Source organism: Molossus molossus, unplaced genomic scaffold, assembly GCF_014108415.1.
Source record: "Molossus molossus isolate mMolMol1 unplaced genomic scaffold, mMolMol1.p scaffold_m16_p_13, whole genome shotgun sequence".
NCBI classification, from domain to species: Eukaryota; Metazoa; Chordata; class Mammalia; order Chiroptera; family Molossidae; genus Molossus; species Molossus molossus.
Genome location: NW_023425348.1, coordinates 41006610 through 41030275, shown reverse-complemented (window position 1 = coordinate 41030275; position 23666 = coordinate 41006610). Strand labels below are relative to the sequence as shown.

The window sequence follows — 23666 nt, the reverse complement described above, 5'->3', positions numbered from 1 at the left end:
AAATTGGGGGGCTTAAAAATAACAAAAATGTGTTCTCACAAAGCTGTGGGGGCTGTAAGTCTGAAACTGAGGTTTTGACAAAGCCATGCTCCCTCTGAAGGTTCTAGGGAAGAATCCTTCCTTGCCTCTTCCCAGTTTCTGGTCGATCCCAGCAATTCTTGGTATTCCTCGGCATCACTTCAACCTCTGCCTTTGTCTTCACATGGCCTTCTTCCCCCTGTGTATCTCCTCTGTGTCTTTGTATCCAAATTTCCATCTCCTTTCCCTTATAAAGATACTACTCATTGGATTTAGAGCCTACTCTAATCAAGCATTTTAATCTGATTACATCTGCAAAGACCTCCTTACAAAATAAGGTTGAATTCACAGGACTTGTCCTTTTTGGGGGACAAATTCAAGCTACTACAGAAGTCTACCAAAAGAGAGAAAGAGAGAAAAAAATTTTTTTTCTAATAAAACCCACTGAATCCTTTCACGAATCTAAGATACATATGGGTTTTTAGTGATTTTTTTTTCTGTATACTAAAACATTTTGCTATTTCAACATCCTACAAATCATTTTATCATCAATTATTCCTAATTAGGTTTAAAAAGAGTAAAATATAATAAAAGTAGAAGAATGATGGATGCCTAAGATAGACAGTGGAGAAGAGGAAGGTGCATGGTGAGATCAATCATGACCGTTACATCGCCTTCAGTTTTCTCACTACGGTACACCAAGTACTGTATCATTTTTAAGAAGGTATGAGAAAAGCCTGAAGACATAATTGTTGTTGTAGTCTTTTTTATATTTCAGAGAACATAGTTGAGAATTGAGACCTTTTACTTTTCATTCATAATTACAAAGAAAAGGAAAATAATAAAGATGCTTCATATACAAATGAGGAAATTAAAGCAAAGAGACAGTAACAATCTCTCATCATGATGGTAAAATTGGTTATATAAATGAAATCTCAAGACTATGAGCCTTCAGATAACAATATCCTAAATAAATTTTCTCCAACTCAAGAACAGATACGTGAATAATACATTTCAAAGGGCAAAAGGGAAATAAGGTATTTTCATCCAACCAGTCATTCCACAGTAAAGACTTCATTATGCACTAATTTGTAACAAGAACTTGGACCACAGTTTATAATATTTGTACATCAAAATTTACTTGATACAGTTGATAAGTGGACAAATGCTGAAGACAAGTGTATTCCTACATTGGAAGGAAATGTAGAAATGACAAAATTCACTGATTGATCATTCTGATTGGTGTTTATGAATTTAAAAATAAAAACGTTTTGTAATTATGGAGCAAAAAAGATGGCAACTCTCCAACAAAATTATGAGCTGACAAAGTATTACATTAAAAAAAAATCCTCACCTGAAGATATTTATCCATTTATCTTCAGATAGAGTGGGAGGTGGGAAGAGAGAGGGAGAGAGAGGGAGAGAGAGAAACATCGACCTGAGAGAGGCACATTGATTGGTTGCCTCCCACACGACCCCAACCAAGGCCTGGGATGGAACCGCAACTGAGGCACATGCCCTTGACCAGAATTGAACCTGAGACTCTGGTTAGCAGGCCGATGCTCTAACCACGGAGATAACCGGCCAGAGCAAAAGTATTACTTTCTGATGATGTGAGTATAAGAACAAGAAGTAGTAATAAACTGGAACCTGTTAGAGATGTATTTGAGATCCAGAATCTAAACTTAAAGTATTGATATATTTCAGGTTCATGCATGGCAGCTGATAAATGGTTAACTACATTCAAAGTGCTCTGTCTACTTGGGGTATTTTCAAAATCCAGAAAAATGAGAATAGTAATTTGGGATTGGCACCGTCATGAAAAAAATGAAAAGATAATCCACAGAACTGGAAAAAAGATTTGCAAATCATATATCTGATAAGGGACTTGTATCCAGAATATCTAAAGAAGTCTCACAGCAAAATAATAAAAAGACAAGTAGTGTTTAAGTAAAAAAAAAAAAATGAACCAAGAACATAATTAAACATTTCTTCAAAGAAGATATCCAAATGGCTAACAGGCACATGAAAAGATACTCAACATCATTAGTCATTAGGAAAATGTAAATTAAAACCATAATGGGCCCTGGCTGGTTTGGCTCAGTGGTTAGTGCGTTAGCCAGAGGACCAGAGTCTCAGGTTTTTTTGTTTTGTTTTGTTTTTTTCAGAGTCTCAGGTTTGATTTCAGTCAAGGGCAAGTACCTTAGTTCCGGTTCAGTCCCTGGTCCTGGTCCAGGTCGTGGGGGAGGCAACCAATCGATGTGTTTCCCCTCTACCCCGCCCCTGGACTCTATCTGAAGATAAATGGGAAAATATCCTCGGGTGAGGATTAAAAATAAAAACCATAATGGGTTTACAGTCACTAAAATGGCACAATAAAAAAGACATATAACAGTAACGGTTGGCAAGGATGTGGAGAAATGGAACCTTTATACACTGCTGGTGGGATTGTGAAATGGTGCGGCCACTGTGGAGAATATCCTAGCTGTTCTTCACAGTCACATGCACCATGTGACCCATCAATTCCACTCCTAAGTACCTACCCAAGAGAAATGAAAACATGTTCACACAAATACTTTTATTCAAATGTTCATAGTAACATTACTCATAATAACCAAAATGTAGAAACAACCCAGATATCCATTACCTGCTGAATGGAAAAACAAATGTGGTATACTCATAACAGAATGTTATTTGGCAATAAAAAGGAATGAAGTATTGATATTTGCTACAACATGGACAGACATTGAAGATATTATGCCAAATAAAATACACCAGCCACAAAATACAATACGGGGTGGGCAAAAGTAGGTTTACAGTTATAATACAAATAATACAATAATAAATAATAATACCAGAATAAACTATGTTTCGAGTACTGACAACTGCAAACCTACTTTTTCCCATCCCCAAATATTGTGTGATTCCATTTATATGAAATGAAATATCCAGAATGGGCACATTCATGGAGACATAAAGTGGATGATTAGTAGTTGCATAGGGTAGGAGTGATGACGGGTGGTGACTTCTAAAGGCAAAAAGTTTCATTTTGGGTGACAAACACATGAGATTAGATTATAGTGACAGCTGAATAACTCTGAAAATCTACTAAAACCCACTAAGTTGTTCACTTTAAACTGGTGAATTTTATGGTAAGTAAATTATCTCTCAATAAAGCAATTTTTAAAAAATTGAGTTTGCTATGCTTAAATTCTTATTAAAATTTAAATAAAGTTAGTTTTCACTATCCTTTATTTTTTATTATTTTTCTAAAAATATGTTTTTATTGATTTTTTAGAGAGGAAAGGAGAGATAGAAACATCGATGTGAGAGAAACACTGACTGGCTGCCTCCTGCATATGCCCCCTACTGGGGATTAAGCCTGCAACCCGGGCATGTACTCTGACCAGGAATTGAACCAAGACCTCTCAGTTCATGAGATGGTGCTCAATCCACTGAGCCACACAGCCCAGGCACTATGTCTTTATTTTACTTCTGCAAATTAATCATAAGATGGCTTAGAAGTATTATTAAGAATACGGTCCATTACCCCAGATGGTAAATGGTAACGACTGTTTTCTAAGTATACTAAAAGTTAGCCAATCTTCTTAGACATTTAGGTTGTTAGTAATTTTTCACTAGTATAAATAAAGCTGCTTTCAACATTTTTGTTTATACATCTTTACAGAATTATCAGAACATTTCCCTAAGAAAAATTCCTAGGTATGAAATTCTTGGTGAAAAGGTATTCCTCTAGGGAGGATGTGCCTATTTATATTTCCAACAGCAATGTTTAATAGGAAAGCGTCAGTTTTATCCTGAAATATGCTTGACTTCAAAGATTAGTTAAAAAAAAAAAACCTAATAAAGAAAAAATACTGTAACAAAATGCCAAAATAAACAAAACAGAACCAATGCAACAACAAAAAAACCCTGATAATAATGACAACTTTAAAATACATTAAGCTGAGCCCTCCTCCAATTCTGGCTTTAACTGACAAGAAATGGAACATTTTATTACATGACATTTCTTAATTGTAGGTTTTGCAATTTAGAACATGTTGAATTCTCTCAGAATGAACATCCATTTATAAATTATATTTATTGGCAGAATGCAATGAAAACATTTATTTAAAAAACATATTACAGCTTTTTGGCTCTCTGAGCAGCACCATAGTGACTGGGAAGAACAAGCGCCTTACGAAGGATGGCAAAAGGGAGCCAGGGAGGAAGTGGTTGATCCTCTTTCTAATCAAGATTGGTGTGATATGAAAGCACCAGCTATGTTCAATATAAGAAATATTGGAAAAACACTGGTCACGAGAACTCAAACCAAAATTGCATCTGGTGTTCATGATTTTGAAGTGAGACTAGCTGATTTACAGAACAATGACGTTGCATTTAGAAAATTCAAGCTAATTACCTAGGATGTTCAGGGCAAAACTGCAACGTTTCCATGGCATGGATCTTACCCGTGACAAAACATGCTCCATAAAAATGGCAGACCATGACTGAAGCTCGTGTTGATATCAAGACACCGATGGCTATTTGCTTCATCTATTCTGTGTCGGCTTAACTAAAAATGCAACAATCTGATTCACAAGACCTCTTATGCCCGGCATCAATAGGTCCACCAAATCCAGGAGAAGATGACTGAAATCATGAACTGAGAGGTGTAGACAAATTACTTGAAAAAGAAGTGGTCAATAAACTGATTCCAAATAGCACCAGAGAAGACATAGAAAAGGGATGCCAATCTATTTATCTGCTCCATGATATCTTTCTTAGGAAAGTCAAAATGCTGAAGAAGCCCAAGTTTGAATTGGGAAAACTCATGGAGCTTCATGGTGAAGGTAGCAGTTCTGGAAAAGCTACTGGGGATGAGACAGGTGCTAAAGTTGAATGAGCTGATAAACATGAGCCTCCAGTCCAAGAATCTGTTTAAAATTCAGACTCTTAATGGTGACAATAAATCCTACTTGTGATTTAAAAAAAAAAAAGTAGAAAACATATTACAGCTCTGTGTGCTGAGAATGCTTGGAAACAATAATCCTCCAGTAGTAGCAAGATACCCAGTGACTACATCTTGGCTTCTAAATACCATTTTCTCATAAAAAGATCCAGGGCTCTTTGGAAAAATGGTTGATTCTAGGGCTAAGATAGGGCACATTTTTAAAATAAGCCTGGGATATTGCCAAAACTTGGAAGCAATGAAGTCGCCCTTCAGTAGGTGAATGGATAAACTGTGGTATATCCAGATAATGAGATATCATTCAGTGTTAAAAAGAAATAAGATATCAAGCCATGAAAAGACATGGAGGAACCTTAAATGCATATCACTAAGTAAAAGAAGCCAATCTGAAAAGGTATGTATTGTATGATTCCAACTACATGACATTTGGGAAAAGGAAAAACTTTGGAGACAGTAAAAAGATCTGTGGTTGCTGGGGTTAGGAGGGAGGGAAGGATGAAGAGGTGCACAGAGTATTTTTAGAGCAGTGAAACTATTCTGTATGATAGTATAATGAAGTATACGTGTCTTTATACATTTGCTGGACCCACAGGATATGCAATACCAAGAGTGAACCCTGATATGAACTATGGACTCTGAATGATGATAATGTGTCAGTGTAGGTTCATCAATCACAAAAAAAATTAAAATAAAAAACCAATAAATAAATAAGTCTGGGGCATCTTACAGTTCCAGAGAATAAGGAAGTACTCAAAAAGCAGAAGGACAGGGGCATGTCAGAGGGATACAAGAGTGAACCCGAAAGAGTTTCTAACAGCTGAAAACAAACAGTTTGGGCAACAAAATAAGTAACACAGAACGGAAGTAGAACCCAAATTATAAAATAAACATATATGAATCCATCCTGATATAAATGATTACATAAATAAATACACAAGGGTAAGGAGACAACAAATCTTCCACACCGAGGATGCTGAGCACTCCCACCTTGAGGAGGTGCGGTTGCTTCCATCTCCCACTTCCCAGCTCTCATCCCCGCCTCCAGTGAGATGGGCTAGACTTAGGGACTCACTTCCAAGGAGTCAAGCAGAGAAAGGGATAAACAGTACCTTTTCAGTGGAGAAATTTGGCAAACACTACCTTATCCAAATAATGAAAATTAGTATCACCATATGGATTTCATATATCCCCTGATACGATGTGATGAGAGCAGCACTTTGCCTCTGTGGAATTCTTCCCCCATATCCACGTAACTCCAGTGTAATCATGAGAAAATCATCAGACACATCCAGACTGGGATATACCGTGCAGTCATGAAAAACAAGGAAAGACTATGAAACTTACAAACTGGGGGGGGGGGGGGCATGACAACTAAATGTAACCTGGGACCCTGAACTGAATCCTGGAAAATGAAAACAGACACTGATGGTGAAATCCAGATTAGTTAACAATAATGCACTAATACCAGGTTCTTAGTTTTGACAAATGCACCATGGTAATCTAAAATGTTACCAATGGGGGAAACTGGGTGAGAGGCATAAAAAAGTCTGTACTGTCTTCAAAACTTTTCTATATTTAAAAATTATTCAAAAATAGAAATTCTATTTAAAAACAACAACAAAATTAACCTTTAAAATGGAGCCACAAACCCACTAAACAGATACAGATATCCTTTTGGAAAATGTTAACTTTCTAAATTTAACTACCATTTAAAAAGTCTATTAAAATAAAATTTAAGAAAAACAAAGCAGAGAGAAAGAAAACTAACAATTTCTTACTGGAGATTAAATCATGCATTAATCTGAGACATGATGTACTGTATATTAATAGTCCTAGAACTATGCATATTAAACTAGAACATTTGATTGACATTATTAGAAAAACTCTGTAACACATCAAAAAACACAAAACTTCATATTCTGCCAATTTAATCTTCTGTCAAGTTTCCTTGTACACTGTGTTCTGTGGTTCACTGCACTTTACTGGGAAAAAGAGAAAATATATAATCCACTAGTGATAATATAATAGAGAAACCAACATTTCATAAATTTAAACCTTTCACATATGACACTTTGAGTGGAAGATACTTTCCCTCTAACTTTATAGATAAAACAAATGAATACTAAAAAGGCTAAGAAAGGTATCCAAAACTTGGATATATAAAACCAAGAGATAGACAGCATGTCTTTTCAATGTAATATGGGGACACAGACCTACTCAGAGGTTATTACTTAGGGGAAAGAACTTGGCTCTATTATTCTATTTACTATTGAATTAAATATCCCCGATTAACTAAAGTTACAAATTAACTTAGAAATTTTGTCCAGTAGAGCTGTAAATCACTTCTGTCAGGTATTCCAAAGATTAGGGTTTATTGGTCTGTGGGATATTAACCAGTCTATAACTAACCTAGTAATCTTATTAGAAAATTTCTTTATCAAATTGCCAATGAATATACAGCTCCTCAAATGCTCTTTGAATTAGCCTTACTATTTCACTTGTTACCTCAGTAATTAATGAATTCAATAAAATATTTGATACATGTTAACTTTATATTTATATGAATCATATTTTATTTTTTTAAATTGTACTTTGACAGGCATAAGAAAATGGTCAAATACTGGAGGCAAGGATATATAATTGGGTAAAGACAACCTCTTCAATAAGTGATGCGGGGAAAACTGGACAGATACATGAAAAAAACTGGACCACTTTCTTAGACCATATACAGAAATAAACACAAAAGCAATTAAAGACTTAAATGTGAGACCTGAAACCACAAAACTAGAAAAAAAATAGGCAGTAAACTCTCTGACATCACTCTTAGCAATACCTTTTGGATATGCCTTCTTGAGCAGGGAAAACAAAAGAAATAAATGAGATTACATCAAACTAAAAGTTTCTGCACAGTGAAAGAAATCATCAACAAAACAAAAATACATCTTGCTGCATGGGAGAAGATATTCACCAATGATACATCTGATGAGTTAATATCCAAATCATATAAAGAACTCATACAGCTCTGGCTGGTTTGGCTCAGGGGTTAGTGTCGGCCCGCAGACTAAAGAGTCGCAGGTTTGATTCCAGTCAAGGGCACATACCTCAGGTGTTGTTCGGTCCCTGACCCCGGTTGTGGTCATGTGGGAGGCAACCTGTTGATATGTCTCTCTCTTTCTTCCCTCCTTTCCCTCCCACTTGATCTGAAGATGAATGGAAAAAAAAAAATATCCTCAGGTAAGGATTAAAAAAAAAAAAAGAACTCATACAGTTTAACTCATAAAAACAACAAAAAAACACAATCTGATTTAAAAAATGGGCAGAGGACATGAATAGACAGTTCTCCAAAGAGAACATACAGATGGCTAATAAACATATGCAAAGATGCTCACCAGTCACCAGGAAATGCAAATTTAAACCACAATGGATATCACCTCACACCTGTCAGAAGGGCTATCATAAATAAATCAACAAATAACAAGTGTTGGAAAGGGAACCCTTGTACATCATTGGTGGGACTGTAAATTAGCACAGCCACTATGGAAACCAGAATGGAGATTCCTCAAAAAGTTAAAAACAGACCTGCCATATGACCCAGCAATTCCATTTATGGGTATTTATCCAAAGAAAACAAAAACACTAATTTGAAAAGATATTTTCACCCCTATGTTCATTGCAGCATTACTATTAATAGCCAAAATATGGAAGCAATGCAGCTGTCCATCAAGAGATGGATGGATGAACAATGGATGGATATATACAGGAGTGGGCAAAAGTAGATTTACAGTAATAGATTACAATAATAAATAAATGAATAAATAAATAAATAATAATATAAGAATAAACTCTGTTCCACATACTCACTTTTGCCCACCCCTGTATAATAAACACAATTAAATATTACTCAGCAATAAAAAGGAATGAAATCTTGCCAAGTGCAACAACATGGATGGACCTAGAGGATACTGTGCTAAGTGAAATAAGTCAGAGAAAGAAAAATACCATATGATACCCACTTTTGTGGGTATTTGCCTCATTCCATCCCTGAGCTTTGCAGGTAGACAAATGTGATTCAAAACTGTGTTCTCAGGTGTTTCTTGTAGTGGAGTCATTGGTTTGCAGTAGTAAGTCATGCTTTCCCACTAAAGGGAGGAGGGGTTGGTAATCCATGAGACCAGCTAAATTGTTAGAATTCCTTGACTGGAAAATTGAGCTTGGGTTTTGTTGCTGTTTCCTGAAAATAACTTGGACATGCTCCTGAGCTGTCCCATCTAATGCTCGTTCCTTAGGTTCCACCCATTCTTTCACTTTAAGAAAAACAAGTCATTGCTACAGAGGTCTCTGTATTTTACAGCTGCCCTTTTTTTTTTTTTTTATCATCCTCACCCGAGTACCTTTTTCCATGTTTTGTTCAGGTAGAGTGGGAGGGAGAGAGAGGAACAGAGAAAGAGAGAAACATCGATGTGAAAGGGACACATCGAGTGGTCGCCACCCGCACAACCAACCAGGGCCGGGGACAAACTGCAACCAAGGTACATGCCCTTAGCGGGAACTGAACCCGGGTCTCTCCGGACCGCAGGCCGATGCTCTAACCGCTGAGCCAAACCGGCCAGGGCTACAGCTGCCCTTTTATAAGAAGCATTTTCTCCAAATAAAACAATAAAACAAAAAACCTGTAAAAATGAATGAATGAACGAAAGAAAGAACTTTTGGTGAATCCAAGTGGACTGACCACAAACACTAATTTCAATTTTTAGTTTTAGCACTGGGAAAGGAAGCATTATTTCACTCTCACCCAATCCATAATCAGTAATCCATTAAAGCAAAAGAGAAAAGAAAATTCTGTACCCTGACATCACTTCTAGGTGAAGTTGTCCCGAGACAGTTAAGAAGGCAGGAACATCGAAGAAATTCTCTTCAGGTACCTTTCCTTTGCTTGGAGGCTGCAAATGAAAAGCATAAACCACATAAAGCTATTACATGCTTTGCTTTTCTACTCACATATATACTATGACTAAACATCATAAACAATTAAACAATGTGAGGCCAGGTCATTCTCATAAAAATGAAGACAGTTTTCAGTACACACCTAAAAGAGAAAATGCCAGTTTGGGAAGTGCTTAGGTCAAGAAAGTTTGCCCCATACTTTCAAAACATTCAACAGCCAAAGGACAAAGTATTTTTGTCACAAAATGAACTTCTTCCTAAAAAGTGATTCTGATTTGAGGGACAAATCAAGGCAAGAGATTATGAATTGAAATTTTTAAATGTGAATAATTATAGAATCTCTTAAAATTTTGACCCATGATTAAGATTTAAGTTTCTTAAGGGAATGACCTCTAGACCTGTTATTAAATTATTAATAATAATGTACTTAATACAAATGTTTATAAACATGTTATAAACTTTTAAACACATTATTTCATTTCATTTTCATTTTTTCCCACGACTTGGAGGTAAGAAGAGCAGGACCCTATCTTTAAAAAACATTATAAGTAATTTGATTTAAAAATCTTTAGGGTGATTATTCCATTTGAAATGTATAGCAAATAAGCTAGCCAACATTTATAACAGTTAAGCTAAAAAATTATTTAGAGGTCAAACACAATTTAAATAGTATAATTAATAAAGCGTCTGAATCATTATGACTATTGTACCCATTTTTTGTTGAAAGACGCTAGTTAATTTATCAACTATTATATTTCACATGTGCATTTATTTGAAAATGTTTAATTGTAATGGTGCAATTACTATAAAAGTAATGAAATCACCCTGGTCAGTGTGCTCAGTGGTCAGCACATCAGTCCGTGGACCAAAGGGTCTCGGGTTCAATTCCTGGTTAAGGGCATATACCTGGGTTGCAGGATTCATCGATGTATCTCTCTCACATTGATGTCTCTCTCACTCTCTCTCCTCCTGTTCCTCCTTCCCTTTTGCTCTCTTATAAAAAACAAAAAACAACACACCAAATCAATGGCAAAAATATCCTCTAGTGAGGATTTAAAAGAAAAATTCAATTTTAAATATGCAATAGAGGATGTAAGACTCCTTTTAAGAGACTTAGTACCTGAAATGGAGTAATCTTATTTAATTCAATTGGTTGTTCTAAAAATATTGTATATCATGTATAGACATACATGTGTATTAATGAGAAATCTACTGTAAAAATTATCAACTGAAATAATTCACTTAATTTGTAATTGCCTATTATTTTTCAAACCTACTTTGATATTACTTTAAAATGTCCTATCATTGCTTTTTTAAATTTTTAAATTAATTAATTTATTTTTGTTACAGATGTTTCTACTTCCCCACCCCCTACTGATTCCCCCCCTCCCTGCCCTGTCCCCAGCTTTGTTGTCCATGTCCATTGTTCATGCACACATGCATATAAGTTCTGTGGTTTATCTCTCCCCCCAACCCCCTCTTCTGGGGATTGTCAGTCTGTACCCCACTTCCACATCTCTGGAACTACCCCATTCCTCAGACTGTTATATTCATTATATTCCACAAATAAGTGAGATCATATATCATTGCTTTTTAAATAATGATAATATAATGATATTAAATGTATCAAATTTTAGATTTTTCTTCAAATATTTATCAGTTTATTTTAATTAAATGTATTGGAGTGACACTGGTTAATAAAATCATAGTTTTCAAGTGTGTTATTGTTGTTTTTAAAAAATCCATCTTTAAATCCCAATATCACTGAAAAAAATATTGTTTCCAAGGACATAAATACTTGACTAAACTATTTGACCTGAAATGTGTTAGGATTTCAAAATAAAAGATATGTTCTCTGATATTTCTTTACTAGTTACTAAATAATTATTTTTCAAATAAGGCTCTGTACATATAAAAATATTATACTTTCTCCTTTCCTTTACCTCTTTACTCTGTAATTTTTATTGAAGTTTTATTTTGATTTCTCTTTTACTGTACATGTAAAAAAGTGTGATTTTTATTACTAGATTTTAGTCTTTTATTAGTAGCATTTGTACAAAATGGAATCTGATCTTTTTACATCTCTTAAATCTAACTTATATTTACTGATCCCCCCCCCCGAGAGAGAGAAACATTGATGTGAGATATGAAATGTACCAGGAAACTGGAGCAACCCGGGCATGTACCCTGACCAGGAATCAAACCGGCAACCTTTTGGTGCACAGGACAACATCCAACCAACTGACTGAGCCACACCAGCCAGGGCCAACTTATATTTAAATAAGTACAAACATATCACTATTTCATTATGCCTTGCAATGTCATATGTAATACTTACATATTGAAATTCATGCTACTTTTTATGAATTACTTCCATTATTTCTCCTTTATATTATAATTAATGTAGTACATTAATTTTTTAAACTTCGGTGTGTATTAAGTTATATTACCTATAAGTTTTATTTCAGGATATTAAAGGGACATTATAAAACGTCTGTTGTAAGCCTAGGGCAGAGTGGGAACCGGGTGATGGGGCAAACAAGGAAAAAAAAAGAGGAGAACATCTGTAATACTCTCAACAATAAAGATTAAAAAAAATAAAACGTGTTTTAAAAAGTAATTGCTGAGAGTTATGTCAGCAAAAATGGTGGGATAGGTAGTTTCAAAGGTCTTTCCCTCCACAGAAAAAATTAAAATAATGAGTCAAAACCGTCAGAATCAACTATGGGAACTCTGGAAAATAGTCAAAGGTTTATAGTAACCAAACAAATGCTGAATTAAGAGGAAACTTTTTTTTTTTATCCTCACCCAAGGACATTCTTCCATTTTTTGTTCGGATAGGAGAGAGAGGAAGAGAGAGAGAGAGAGAGAGAGAGAGAGAGAGAGAAACATCGACGTAAAAGGGACACATCGAGTGGCTGCCACTCACATGACCCAACCAGGGCCGGGGAAAAACTGCAACTGAGATACGTGCCCTTAGCGGGAACCGAACCCGGGTCTCTCCGGACCGCAGGCCGATGCTCTAACCGCTGAGCCAAACCGGCCAGGGCTAAGAGGAAACTTTAAAATGGTAGACTCCACCCAACCACAGCAGATTGTACATTCTTCTCAAGTGCACATGGAACATTGTCCAGGGTAGACCACATGCCAGAATATAAAACCAGTCTATAAATTTAAAAAGACTGAAATCACACAAATTATTTTTTTTGACTCTGATAGAAGGAAACTAAAAATGTAAAATGGTGCAGTTACTTGGTATAACAATTTTGGTGGTTTCTTAAAAAGATAAAAAATAACTCTAACAACCAACAAATTCAACTCCTAGGTATATACCTAAAAGAATTAAACATAAGTACTCAAATAAATGAGTACATTAATGTTCATAACAGCAATATTCACAATAGCCAAAGGTGGAAAAAACTCACATGTCCATCTATGGATAAACAGATAAACAAAATGTAATATATCTAAACAATAGAATACTACTCAACCGTAAGACGGAATGAAGTACCTATGCTAAAACATGGATAAATCTTGAAAACATTATACTAAGTAAAAGAAGAACATAAAAGGCCACACATTGTATGATCCTGTTTACATGAAATAACTAGAGTAGATAAATACACAGAGACTGATTAGTGAGAACCATGGTTTGGGGGGAAAGAGAAATGGGAAGTGACTACTTAATGGGCATGGGGTTTTCATCTGAGGTATTGAGACTATTTTGGAACTTGACAGAGGTGGTAGTCATATAACATTGTAAATGTACTAAGTGCCACAAAAATGTACCCTGTAAAATGGTAGATGTTATGTTATAAGAATTTTACCTCAATTTCTTAAAAAGTATATATAAACAAGTAATTAAAGGATCTAATAGGGTCAAAAACTACTAATGTAGGATTGTAAATTTAAGATTTGCAATCTTAGATACTTCTGTTAGTAGTGAAGAAAGAATAAAATATATGAATTAAGCATTCAACTTTATGACTTTGCCAGTAGTTAAGGATTTCTTTAAGAAGATCCCCAAACTGCAAATGATAAAAATTAAAAAACTGACAAATTTGACTACATTAAAATTTAATAAAAGAAGATACAGGCAGTTATCAAAAAAAATGATAGATTTACAATAAAATATTTTCAACATCTAAAATTGACAAGCGATCAATGGACAGAATATATAAAAACCTCCCACCAAGCAAATAAGAACGAGAAAATAAGCTGCTCCTCAATGGCAAGGGATATGATTTTCAGAAAAAGCAGATTTATAGAAAGGGAAATCCAAATGGCTAAGGTACACAAGGAAATACTCAAATTCACAATGAATAAGAGAAATGCAAATTAAAACAAGCATTTTAAGAATTCATTATGTATGTCAAACTGACAAAGATTTCCAAGGTACGCCTTCAGATTCTCAGTTCCTGGTTTACTCAATAAACCACTAGGACAGATGCAGATGTGAAGACATTTAACAAATATGGTTGAAGTTCCAAATAAGATGGTGTCAAGATTTGGAGACTTCTGGGTGTTTATAACTTAATTATTCAAACCCTTTAAAAGAATAAAGTTTTCCACAGCTGGCTGCAGAAGAGGAAGTCAGAGAGTAGAGGCACAAGAAGGATTCCATTTGCTTATTGCTGGCTTGAAGATGGAGAAGGACACATGGAAAAGTCCTCAGAACAGTCTCTATGAACTGAGAGCAACCTGGCCAGCAGCCAGGAACAAAACGGGAACTTCAGTCCTACACCCACCAAGAACTGAATTCTGCAGACAGCAGGAATGAGTTTGTAAAATAACCTCAAGCTCCAGCTAAGAATGCTGACATGCTGTTTCCAGCCTTGTGAGGTCCTGAGTAGAACCCTGCCACACCATCCTGGATACTGACCTATAGAACTATGAGTGTCCCAGAGGTAACTGGGTGACTTGTTAGAGAGCAGAGGGTTGTTAAGAGAGTATATCAATATACACCTTCTTTGGAACTGAGTGAGCCACATTCTTGAGAAAGCAGAAAAAGATGAAATCGAAGCTATTTAGTGATCAGAAGATTATATTGATGATACTATCTTAACTTTTCTAAATCTTCCTTTTGATAGATGTCAGAATTAGGTAGATGGTGTTGGGAAGTTGGATAGAGAAAAAAAGATGTTTTATATTTAGCCAAAAACTGTAATTATATAGGATAGCTATAAATTCTGTGTTTATTGGAATGGATAGGAGGAAGAAGACTCATAACTGTCACACAATTTACTTCTCTGAAGAAAATGAAATTTTTCGCTAAGTTACAAAATAAACGAACCATTAGCTAGACTTAACAAGAGAAAGAGAGGACTCAAAAAATTAAATTGTAAACGAAAGAGGAGACATTATGACTGATACCATATAAATACAAAGGATCATAAGAAACTACTATGAATAATTATATGCCAAAAATTGGACAACCTAGAAGAAATGAACAAATTCCTAGAAACATACCTACCCACACTGAATCAAGAAGAAACAGAATATTTGAACAAACCAATTACTAGGTAAGGAGAATGAATCAGTAATCAAAAACCTTCCAACAAAATAAAGTCCAGAACCAAATGGTTTTAGTGGTGAATTCTACTAAATATTTAAGGAAGAACTAATACCAATCTTTCCCAAACTCTTAAAAAATATAAATAAGAGGAGGGAACACTTCTAAGCTCATTTTTAGAGGGCAGCATTACCCTGAAAATACCAAAGCCAGACAAGGGCACTAGAAGAAAAGAAAATTAGACTAATATTCCTGGTGAAGATAGATGCAAAAATACTTAACAAATATTAGCAAATCAAATTAAACAATACATTCAGAGGATCACATGCTATGGTCAAGTGAGATTTATTCTAGGGACGCAACATCTGCAAATCAATCAATGTGATACATTAACAAAGTGAAGGCTGAAACTCATGATGATTTCAATAGGTGCAGCAAAAGTATTTGTCCAAAAGCAACATCTTTTCATGGTAAAAGGTCTCAACAAACTGGGGCTAGAGGGAATGTACCTCAACACAATAAAGGCCATTTATAACAAACACAACTAGCAGCATACCCAATGGTGAAATACTGAAAGCCTTTCCTCTAAACTCAGGAATAAGACAAGGATACCCACTTCACTATTTTTATTCAACACAGTACTGGGATATCTTAGCCAGAACAATTAGGCAGGAAAAAGAAAAAAAAAAAAGGCATCCAAATCAGAGAGGTGGTAAAACTGTCACTATCTGCAGATGATATGATATTATATATAGAAAGCCCAAAAGACTTCTCCCAAAAACTTTTGGAATAAAATTGCAGGATACAAAGTCACTATTTAAAAGTCAGCCCAGCCGGTGTGGCTCAGTGGTTGAGCACTGACCCATGCAACAAGAGGTCACCGGTTTGATTCCTGGTCAGCACATGCCCAGGTTGTGGGCCAAATCCCCAGTGGGGGGCATGCAGGAGGCGGCCAATTGATGTTCTCTCTCATGGATGTTTCGATCTCTCTCTCCCTCTCCCTTCCTCTCTCTCTAAAATCAATAAAGAAGAAGAAAAAAGTCAGCTGTATTTCTATACACCAACAACAAACTACCAGAAAGAGGAATACAGACAGCACCGTTTCTTTACTACTCAATGTGACAGCACAGGATATACACGCACAGAACTTGTGCTGCACACTGAGACACGGGCGTTGTCTTGAAGAAAAGCGCTGGTGTGGCTGTGTGAGTTGAGAGTTGGAATAAGTTGCTTTATCTCATGGAATACCAATTTTACGTCAAAGAGTGACTGACATGATTATTCAGTCTGGATATTTGGCTGACCGGTTCTCAATATTGAATGAAGGAAGCTTATCATGGCAGGGAAAACAACTGACAGCATTTTTAACCAATGGTAAAAATGTGAGCTTTCAAGTAAAAATTGGGATTTTGGAAAATAGGAGTCTACTACTATGAGCTTGACAGCTTCCCAATCTTTAAAGATTTTTTTTTACGAGATTGAGAGCGATATTAATGAATGTGATATTTTGATATTGTACAATGAAATGTGTCAATAATTAAAAGGTCTGTGTAACTCATATTACCAATATTATTCAAATAAACGTTGGATGCTACAAAATTATGCAAGGGTTCAAGATCTACTCAAATCGTAAACTAGACCAAAGGATTTCAATGTAACGGAGTATGAAAGGATAAAATGTATCTGTTATAGTAAGAACTGGGAAGAATATTCCAGGCACAAGCAACAGCCAGGGGAGAGATCAATACATTATATGAGTATAGATTCTACATTGTAGATAATCTTTAAGTAGGGTTCAGATTGACAAACTTCAGAGGAGGGGGTAGGGGGGAGGAAGAGATAAAGAACTAATACATGTAAGCATAATCAATGGACACAGACAACAATGCTGGGGGGCGGGAACAGGAGGAGAGTGTCAATGGGGGAAAAAGGAGAAACATCTGTAACAAAAATAAATTGATTAAATAATAAAAAAAAAATATATAAATAAAAAGAAACTACCATTTTGCCCAGGCCAGTTTGGCTCAGCAGTGAGAGTGTCCGTCCATGGACCAAAGGGTCTCAGATTCAATTCCTGGTCAAGGGCATGTACCTGGGTTGCAGGTTTTTTTTGTTTTTGTTTTTTTAGAGAGGAAGGGAGAGAGAGAGAGAGAGAGAAACATCGATGTGAGAGAGACAGACATCAATTGGCTGCCTCCTGCATGCCCCCTACTGGGGATCGAGTCCACAGTCCTGGCATTTGGCCTGATTGGGAATTGAACCAGGACCTCTAAATCCATGGGACGATGCTCAGTCCACTGGGCCACACTGGCTGGGCTGTATTGCTCCCTGGTGCTGGTTGGGGTTGTGCAGGAGGCAACCAATCAATGTGTTTCTCTCACATTGACATTTCTCGCTCTCTCTTTCTCTCTCTCTCTCCCTCCCTGCTTTCCACTCTACCTAAAAGTCAATGGAAAAATATCCTCAGGTGAGGATTACCAAAAACAAAATAAAAACAAACAAACAAAAAACCACAGAAAGAAACTGCCATTTGTTGAGTAGTGGCATATTAAAAAAGAACAGCCACAGTAATCTGTAAAGGCTATTAGAATACTCCTCCTTTTTTCAACTACATATCTATGAGGCTAGACTTTCTTGATATACTTTGCCCAGAACAACAGACTGCAACAGATTGAATGACTGAATGCAGACAGAATCCAGATATATTAGTCAGACATTAATGAGATGTGCAAATATACAAAATACCACTTCGTTCCCTAATTCTTTTTGTTTTAGAAAAATATATTTATTTTTCATAGAAATAGTTTATGCTACAATATAATGAGTTTATTATAGTTAATTTTAAATAAAGTAATAAGTATTTAAAATTTTGTCTTGGCTTTGATTTCTAATATGGCAAATATCAACAGAATAAAACACACAGAAGCTCTTCAGGGGCCTCCCTAACTTTTTGGGTTGAAGGGATCTAGGGAACTGCTGTACCAAAACATTCTGTCTCCCCCAGCAGAAAGCAAAATGAGTTTCTTAACACAATCAAGGACTAAACAAAGCCTTAATAAATAGAAGGTATCCAAATGGTAGAAATTATAGGCAGAAGTCTCAGTCTCCAGTACTTTTGAAAACCTCCAATCAAACCTCAAGCCTCCTGCCAGAGTGATCTTTATAAAACTGAAATTTTGATTACTTTGAAAACAGTATAAAAATTATTTGATGGTGCCCCATAGGGCTCCCTTGAACTAGTATTTAAAAAACTTCATTTTCTGGCATTTACTTTTCTAAAGCTTTTTTGTTCTAATTCATACTCACACTGTACACTTTAGTCATGTTTCACTGTAAAATGTTCTCATTAACCTCTGGTGTTCATATACAGTATACTGCTCCCTCTCCCCAGAAGTCTGCCCACTCTGTGCCTAAGCTAGGAAAGATGACCTTCCTATGTGCTTCCATACTAACTTGCATATACATGTCATTCATCCATCCAGGCACTGTACTAGTCTGTGGAGGCAGAGCAATGAATAAGACAATCCTCTTTAAGAGCTCACATTGTCTAACGGGGAACAAAGAAGATGAACATGCAAAAGAACAAGGTGTTGGGATAAGTGAGTCAGGGGTGGGGGAGTGGGAGGGGCAGCTCTCTCACCAACATGCGAGCGGAAACCTGAATTATGAGAATGCACGTGTTGTCCTCTGTACTGGGAAGCATATTCCAGGTACAAAGAACAGCCATGAGATCAGGAGGTGGAAAGGGGGCTCTATATATTCGAGGAGTAAAAGGTATGTGACTGTAACTTGAGAAGATCAAGCATTAGAGAAAGTGTTAAAGATTCTGTTGGAGAGGTAAGCGGGGGTGAGATCATTGTAGTGCCTTTATAAATCATGATGAGGAGTTTCGATTTTAAGAACACAGAGTAACCACTAAAATGTTTTAAGCAGGGTTGTGGCATGATATGTATTAAAATTACACTAGTGTCTGAGTGGAGAATGGATAATAGGAGAAAAGACACTGGCTTGAATTAGACAGGTAACGTTGGAAATAGAAATGGAGGGACTGAGGATTTATGTGTAGCTAAGTCAATAGAATTTACTGATAAATTAGATGTGGGGTTACAGAAGACAGGCAGGGGAAATGAATTAAGTTTCACTTCTAGGTTTTTAACTTAAGCAACTGAGCAGGTAGCTGTAACTTTTACTGAGATACGAAAGATGAGAAGTGGAAGAGGCTTTGCAGGGAAGAAATCGAGTTATATTTAAGACACATTATGTTTGAATGTATATTGGACATCACAAGAAAAATGTCAAGTAGGCAGTTGCTTCTACAAATATGCAGCTCTGAAAGAGAGGCTGGAACTAGAGCTGAGTTTTTAGTTATCAATATTTAGATGGTACACAAAACCTTGGAACTGGGTAAAATAACTAGGACAAAGATTATAGATTAATAATCCTCAGTGGTGATGATAATGTTCCCTAGTAAACATACTGGAAATTTGTAGGGGCATTCAGTGGGCAGGAGTCAAGATTGTCCTGCACTATGTACAAAGTCCTACATAACTAAGACTTTTCCTGCAATCTCCCAACTTTCTAATGTTCTGCTAGAGATTCATATAGGTGATGGGTATAAGATGATCGGGGCTGCCTAATAAACACAGTCATTACTTTTGTCTAGTTGATATGTTGGGTCTTGGTATAAGATTATGTTTGAAAAAGACTTCCGAGCAAAAACATTTGAAAATTGCAATGGATGATTTTAAAGTCCCTCCCATTCTTTTAAAATTATTACTGATTGATTTTAGAGAGGAAAGGGGAGGGGAAGAAGGAGGGAGGGAGAGAGAGACAGAGGCATCAATGTGTTGTTTCACTTATTTGTGCATTCATTAGTTGATTCTTGTATGTGCCCTGACCAGGGATCAAACCCAAAACCTTGGCTTATCAGGGTGATGCTCTAACCAACTGAGCTACCAGCCAGGGCTTCCTCCCACTTTTAATATTCTGATTCAACTAACCTTTCTCAGATCATATACAATGTATTAGTGCAACACAAGTTAGCCCAGCCTTTCTCCGTCTTGTGTAAGAGGACACTGTTTTTACTAGGCTATTCTACCACTGGGAGACAGAAAATGCGGAACCGAGACAAGGGGAAACAAGAACTACCAAAAGTTTTTAGATGTGTGTATCTCAGTGAGTTTTATTATCGGGGGGGGGGGGGGGTCTAAAATCACCCGTTTCTTTGAGAATTTCCAAAAAAATATTACATAAAGCCCTGGCCAGTTTGGCTCAGCGGTTAGAGCGTCCGCCTGCGGTCCCGAGAGACCCGGGTTCGGTTCCTGCTAAGGGCACGTACCTCGGTTGCAGTTTGTCCCTGGCCCTGGTTGGTCGTGCGGGTGGCGGCCACTCGATGTGTCCCTTTCACATCGATGTTTCTCTCTCTCTCTCTCTTCCTCTCTCTCCCTCCCACTCTATCTGTGCAAAAAATGGAAAAATGTCCTCGGATGAGGATTAAAAAAAAAAAAAAGATTACATAAATATTTTGAATTTCCCTCCAGTTATCTGTTCACATAGCAGGATATAGCTGAGCAATTTCAAAATCTCAAGGGAATGAAATAGAAAAACCCACACAAGTCTGACTGGCTGCATGTAAAACATGCAGCAGGGAGAGGGTACACAGCAGCTAACTGAAGAGTGGAAAGGAATATAATCAACAATGGAAAATTCATTTGACTTCCATAGTTATTGAAGCACCCACATTCTATTTTAACTCCTTTTACTCTTTTTCCATCTTTCACTTTGTCTCTCCACCCCCACATTTTTCTCTATTCTATTTACTCATAATTCCAGAAAGAAAAGGTTGAGAATAGAATGTATAAAGATGAAGCATGGAACAGAAACCCAAAAGGTCTACAATCAAAACAGCATGCAACTGCCCTATTCACTCTAATCTACAGTTTCCTTTAAAGAGCACGAAGGAACAGAAGAGGCTCAGCATCTGTAAGCTCCACACAACCAGTGAATATCCTATTTTCTTCCTTTACTTCAAGTAGGGTTTTATAGAGGCCATGCTTTTGGTGATAGATGACAAAGAACCAAAGAACCTTTGATGGAGATGAGAACTTAATACAACTTTCCTTTACGTGTATTAAAAAGAGACCCTAAAGCTTTAAAATGTTGTGTTAAACATTAATCCAAACGTCATATAGCACTGGTTTTTGGCAAGACCACTCATAAAATCCAGATTTTTCAGCTTTTAGGACAATCATCTTCCTAATATACCAGGTTGCTCCCCTATTTTTTTTTTCCTGTGCAGAAGAAATAATGCTATAGGATTCAAAATGTTTTCATAAAAAAGTATATCAACAAATCATCAAACAACAAGTGTTGGCGAGGGTGTGGAGAAAAGGGGACTCTAGTACACTGCTGGTGGGAATGCAGACTGGTGCAGCCACTATGGAAAACAATATGGTGTTACCTCAAAAAATTAAAAATTGAACTGCCATTTGACCCAGTGATCCCGCTTCTAGGAATATACCCTAAGAAGCCTGAAACACCAATCAAAAAGAATATATGTACCCCCATGTTCGTAGCAGCACTATTTACAATAGCTAAGATCTGGAAACAGCCCAAATGTCCATCAGTAGATAAATGGATAACAAAGCTGTGGTACATATACACAATGGAGTACTATGCAGCTGTAAGAAAGAAAGATCTCTTATCCTTTGAGATGACATGGAGGGACCTGGAAAGTATTATCCTAAGAGAAACAAGCCAAACAGAGAAAGACAAGTATCATATGATCTCACTTATTTGTGGAATATAATGAACATAACAGTCGGGAATGGGGTAGTCCCAGAGACATGGAAGTGAGGTACAGACTGACAATCCCCAGAAGAGGGGATGGTGGGGGAGAGATAAACCACAGAACTTATATGCATGTATGCATGAACAATGGACATGGACAACAAAGCTGGGGACAGGGTGGGGAGGGAGAGGGGGGATTCATTGGGGGAAAAAGGAGAAATATCTGTAACAAAAATAAATAAATAAAGTATATCAGTCCCTCCTATGTATAAAATTCTGATCATATAAAAAAACCCCTAGGAACTAAATCTGCCATACAATTGCCAAGGATTTGTGGTTTGGTAGTTTCATGTCCCTCGTCGAGTTGTGCCTCAAAGGGGGCTGCTATCACCCTGCAGAAATTGCCCTGGAGTGCAGTCAGACTGAACCCCACATGTAGCAACTAAAACCAAGGGACACAGGCTCAATAATGTGCATTCTACATTGCTGGTTAGGTTAGTTTTGACTTTCCTATTATTAACAAGCCATCTCAGCAGGCCTTTCACTGATCTAATAATGATTAAGTCCAGTTTATGTTTCCATACTTTCTAATTGCTACAAGTGTGTGTGTGTGTGTGTGTGTGTGTGTGTGTGTGTGTGTCTTGGTGTATGTACACTGAACTTCTAGTACAAAAATAATCTTTCTTAAAATAAGGATCCATGTACATTCCAGAACACCCACTAACCAGAACACCCACTCTCCGCCTGAGAATGGTTTCATTTGGGCAACTATTTGATCAGCAGGAGAGAAGTTGTTAGCTCAGACTGTTTGTAAACAGTCTGCTTCCCTGCTGAGCAGTCTGAGGAAGTGAGAATGAACAAGGCAAGGGAAGAACTGAGAAAAGGGGGCTGGAGCCTGTAAGATCAGAGTGAGGCTGGGGCGACACATAGGTGATTTTTTTTCTTTCTTTCAGGAGAGAAACAATGCAAACTGCCAAGTCAGATATGCTGCCAAATATGAAAGGGGTCAGAAAAAATGTACCAAGTCTTTTCTCCACCGTCATTCACAAAATATTAATGTTGGCTTATGAGTTGTCAGACTGGGTTATAAAGATGGATATGAGATGGTCCCAGACCATGAACAATCTTCTCACCCCATTTTCTAGCCCCTTCTGTGAGAAGGGAAATCTACTGTCCAGAGATAAGTCCTGTGAAAATGAATAAGAAAAACCCCATTTAAAATGGAGCCAGGAAGCCATAAAGGGAGGCTTCACTGCAGCTTACATCACCAGTAGGAAGAAAGCTATTTCTTCTCTTCTTGCCCCAGCAACTGCAACTGCCCTCTCTGTGCTCATTGCCAATAATAAACTGCCCAAACTTCAAACTCCTGCTCTCCACCAATGGGCTCCTGTTCAAAACAGCTCTCCCCAGCTTCCTCCTGGAACTCAATAA

The 23666-nt window shown here is 36.8% G+C and overlaps 1 protein-coding gene and 1 pseudogene across 5 annotated transcripts in view; one reads left to right on the top strand and one right to left on the bottom strand.

Moving 5' to 3' along the window:
• Positions 1-23666, bottom strand: part of NARS2 (asparaginyl-tRNA synthetase 2, mitochondrial) — a 120173-nt gene that overhangs the window by 60812 nt on the left and 35695 nt on the right. For all 5 annotated transcript variants that reach the window (XM_036258821.1, XM_036258820.1, XM_036258822.1 and 2 more), the window contains one exon: positions 9836-9930. In XM_036258821.1, coding sequence (XP_036114714.1) covers positions 9836-9930 — 95 coding nt within the window. The remainder of the gene's footprint in view (positions 1-9835; positions 9931-23666) is intronic.
• LOC118627723 lies at positions 677-4963 on the top strand (annotated as a pseudogene).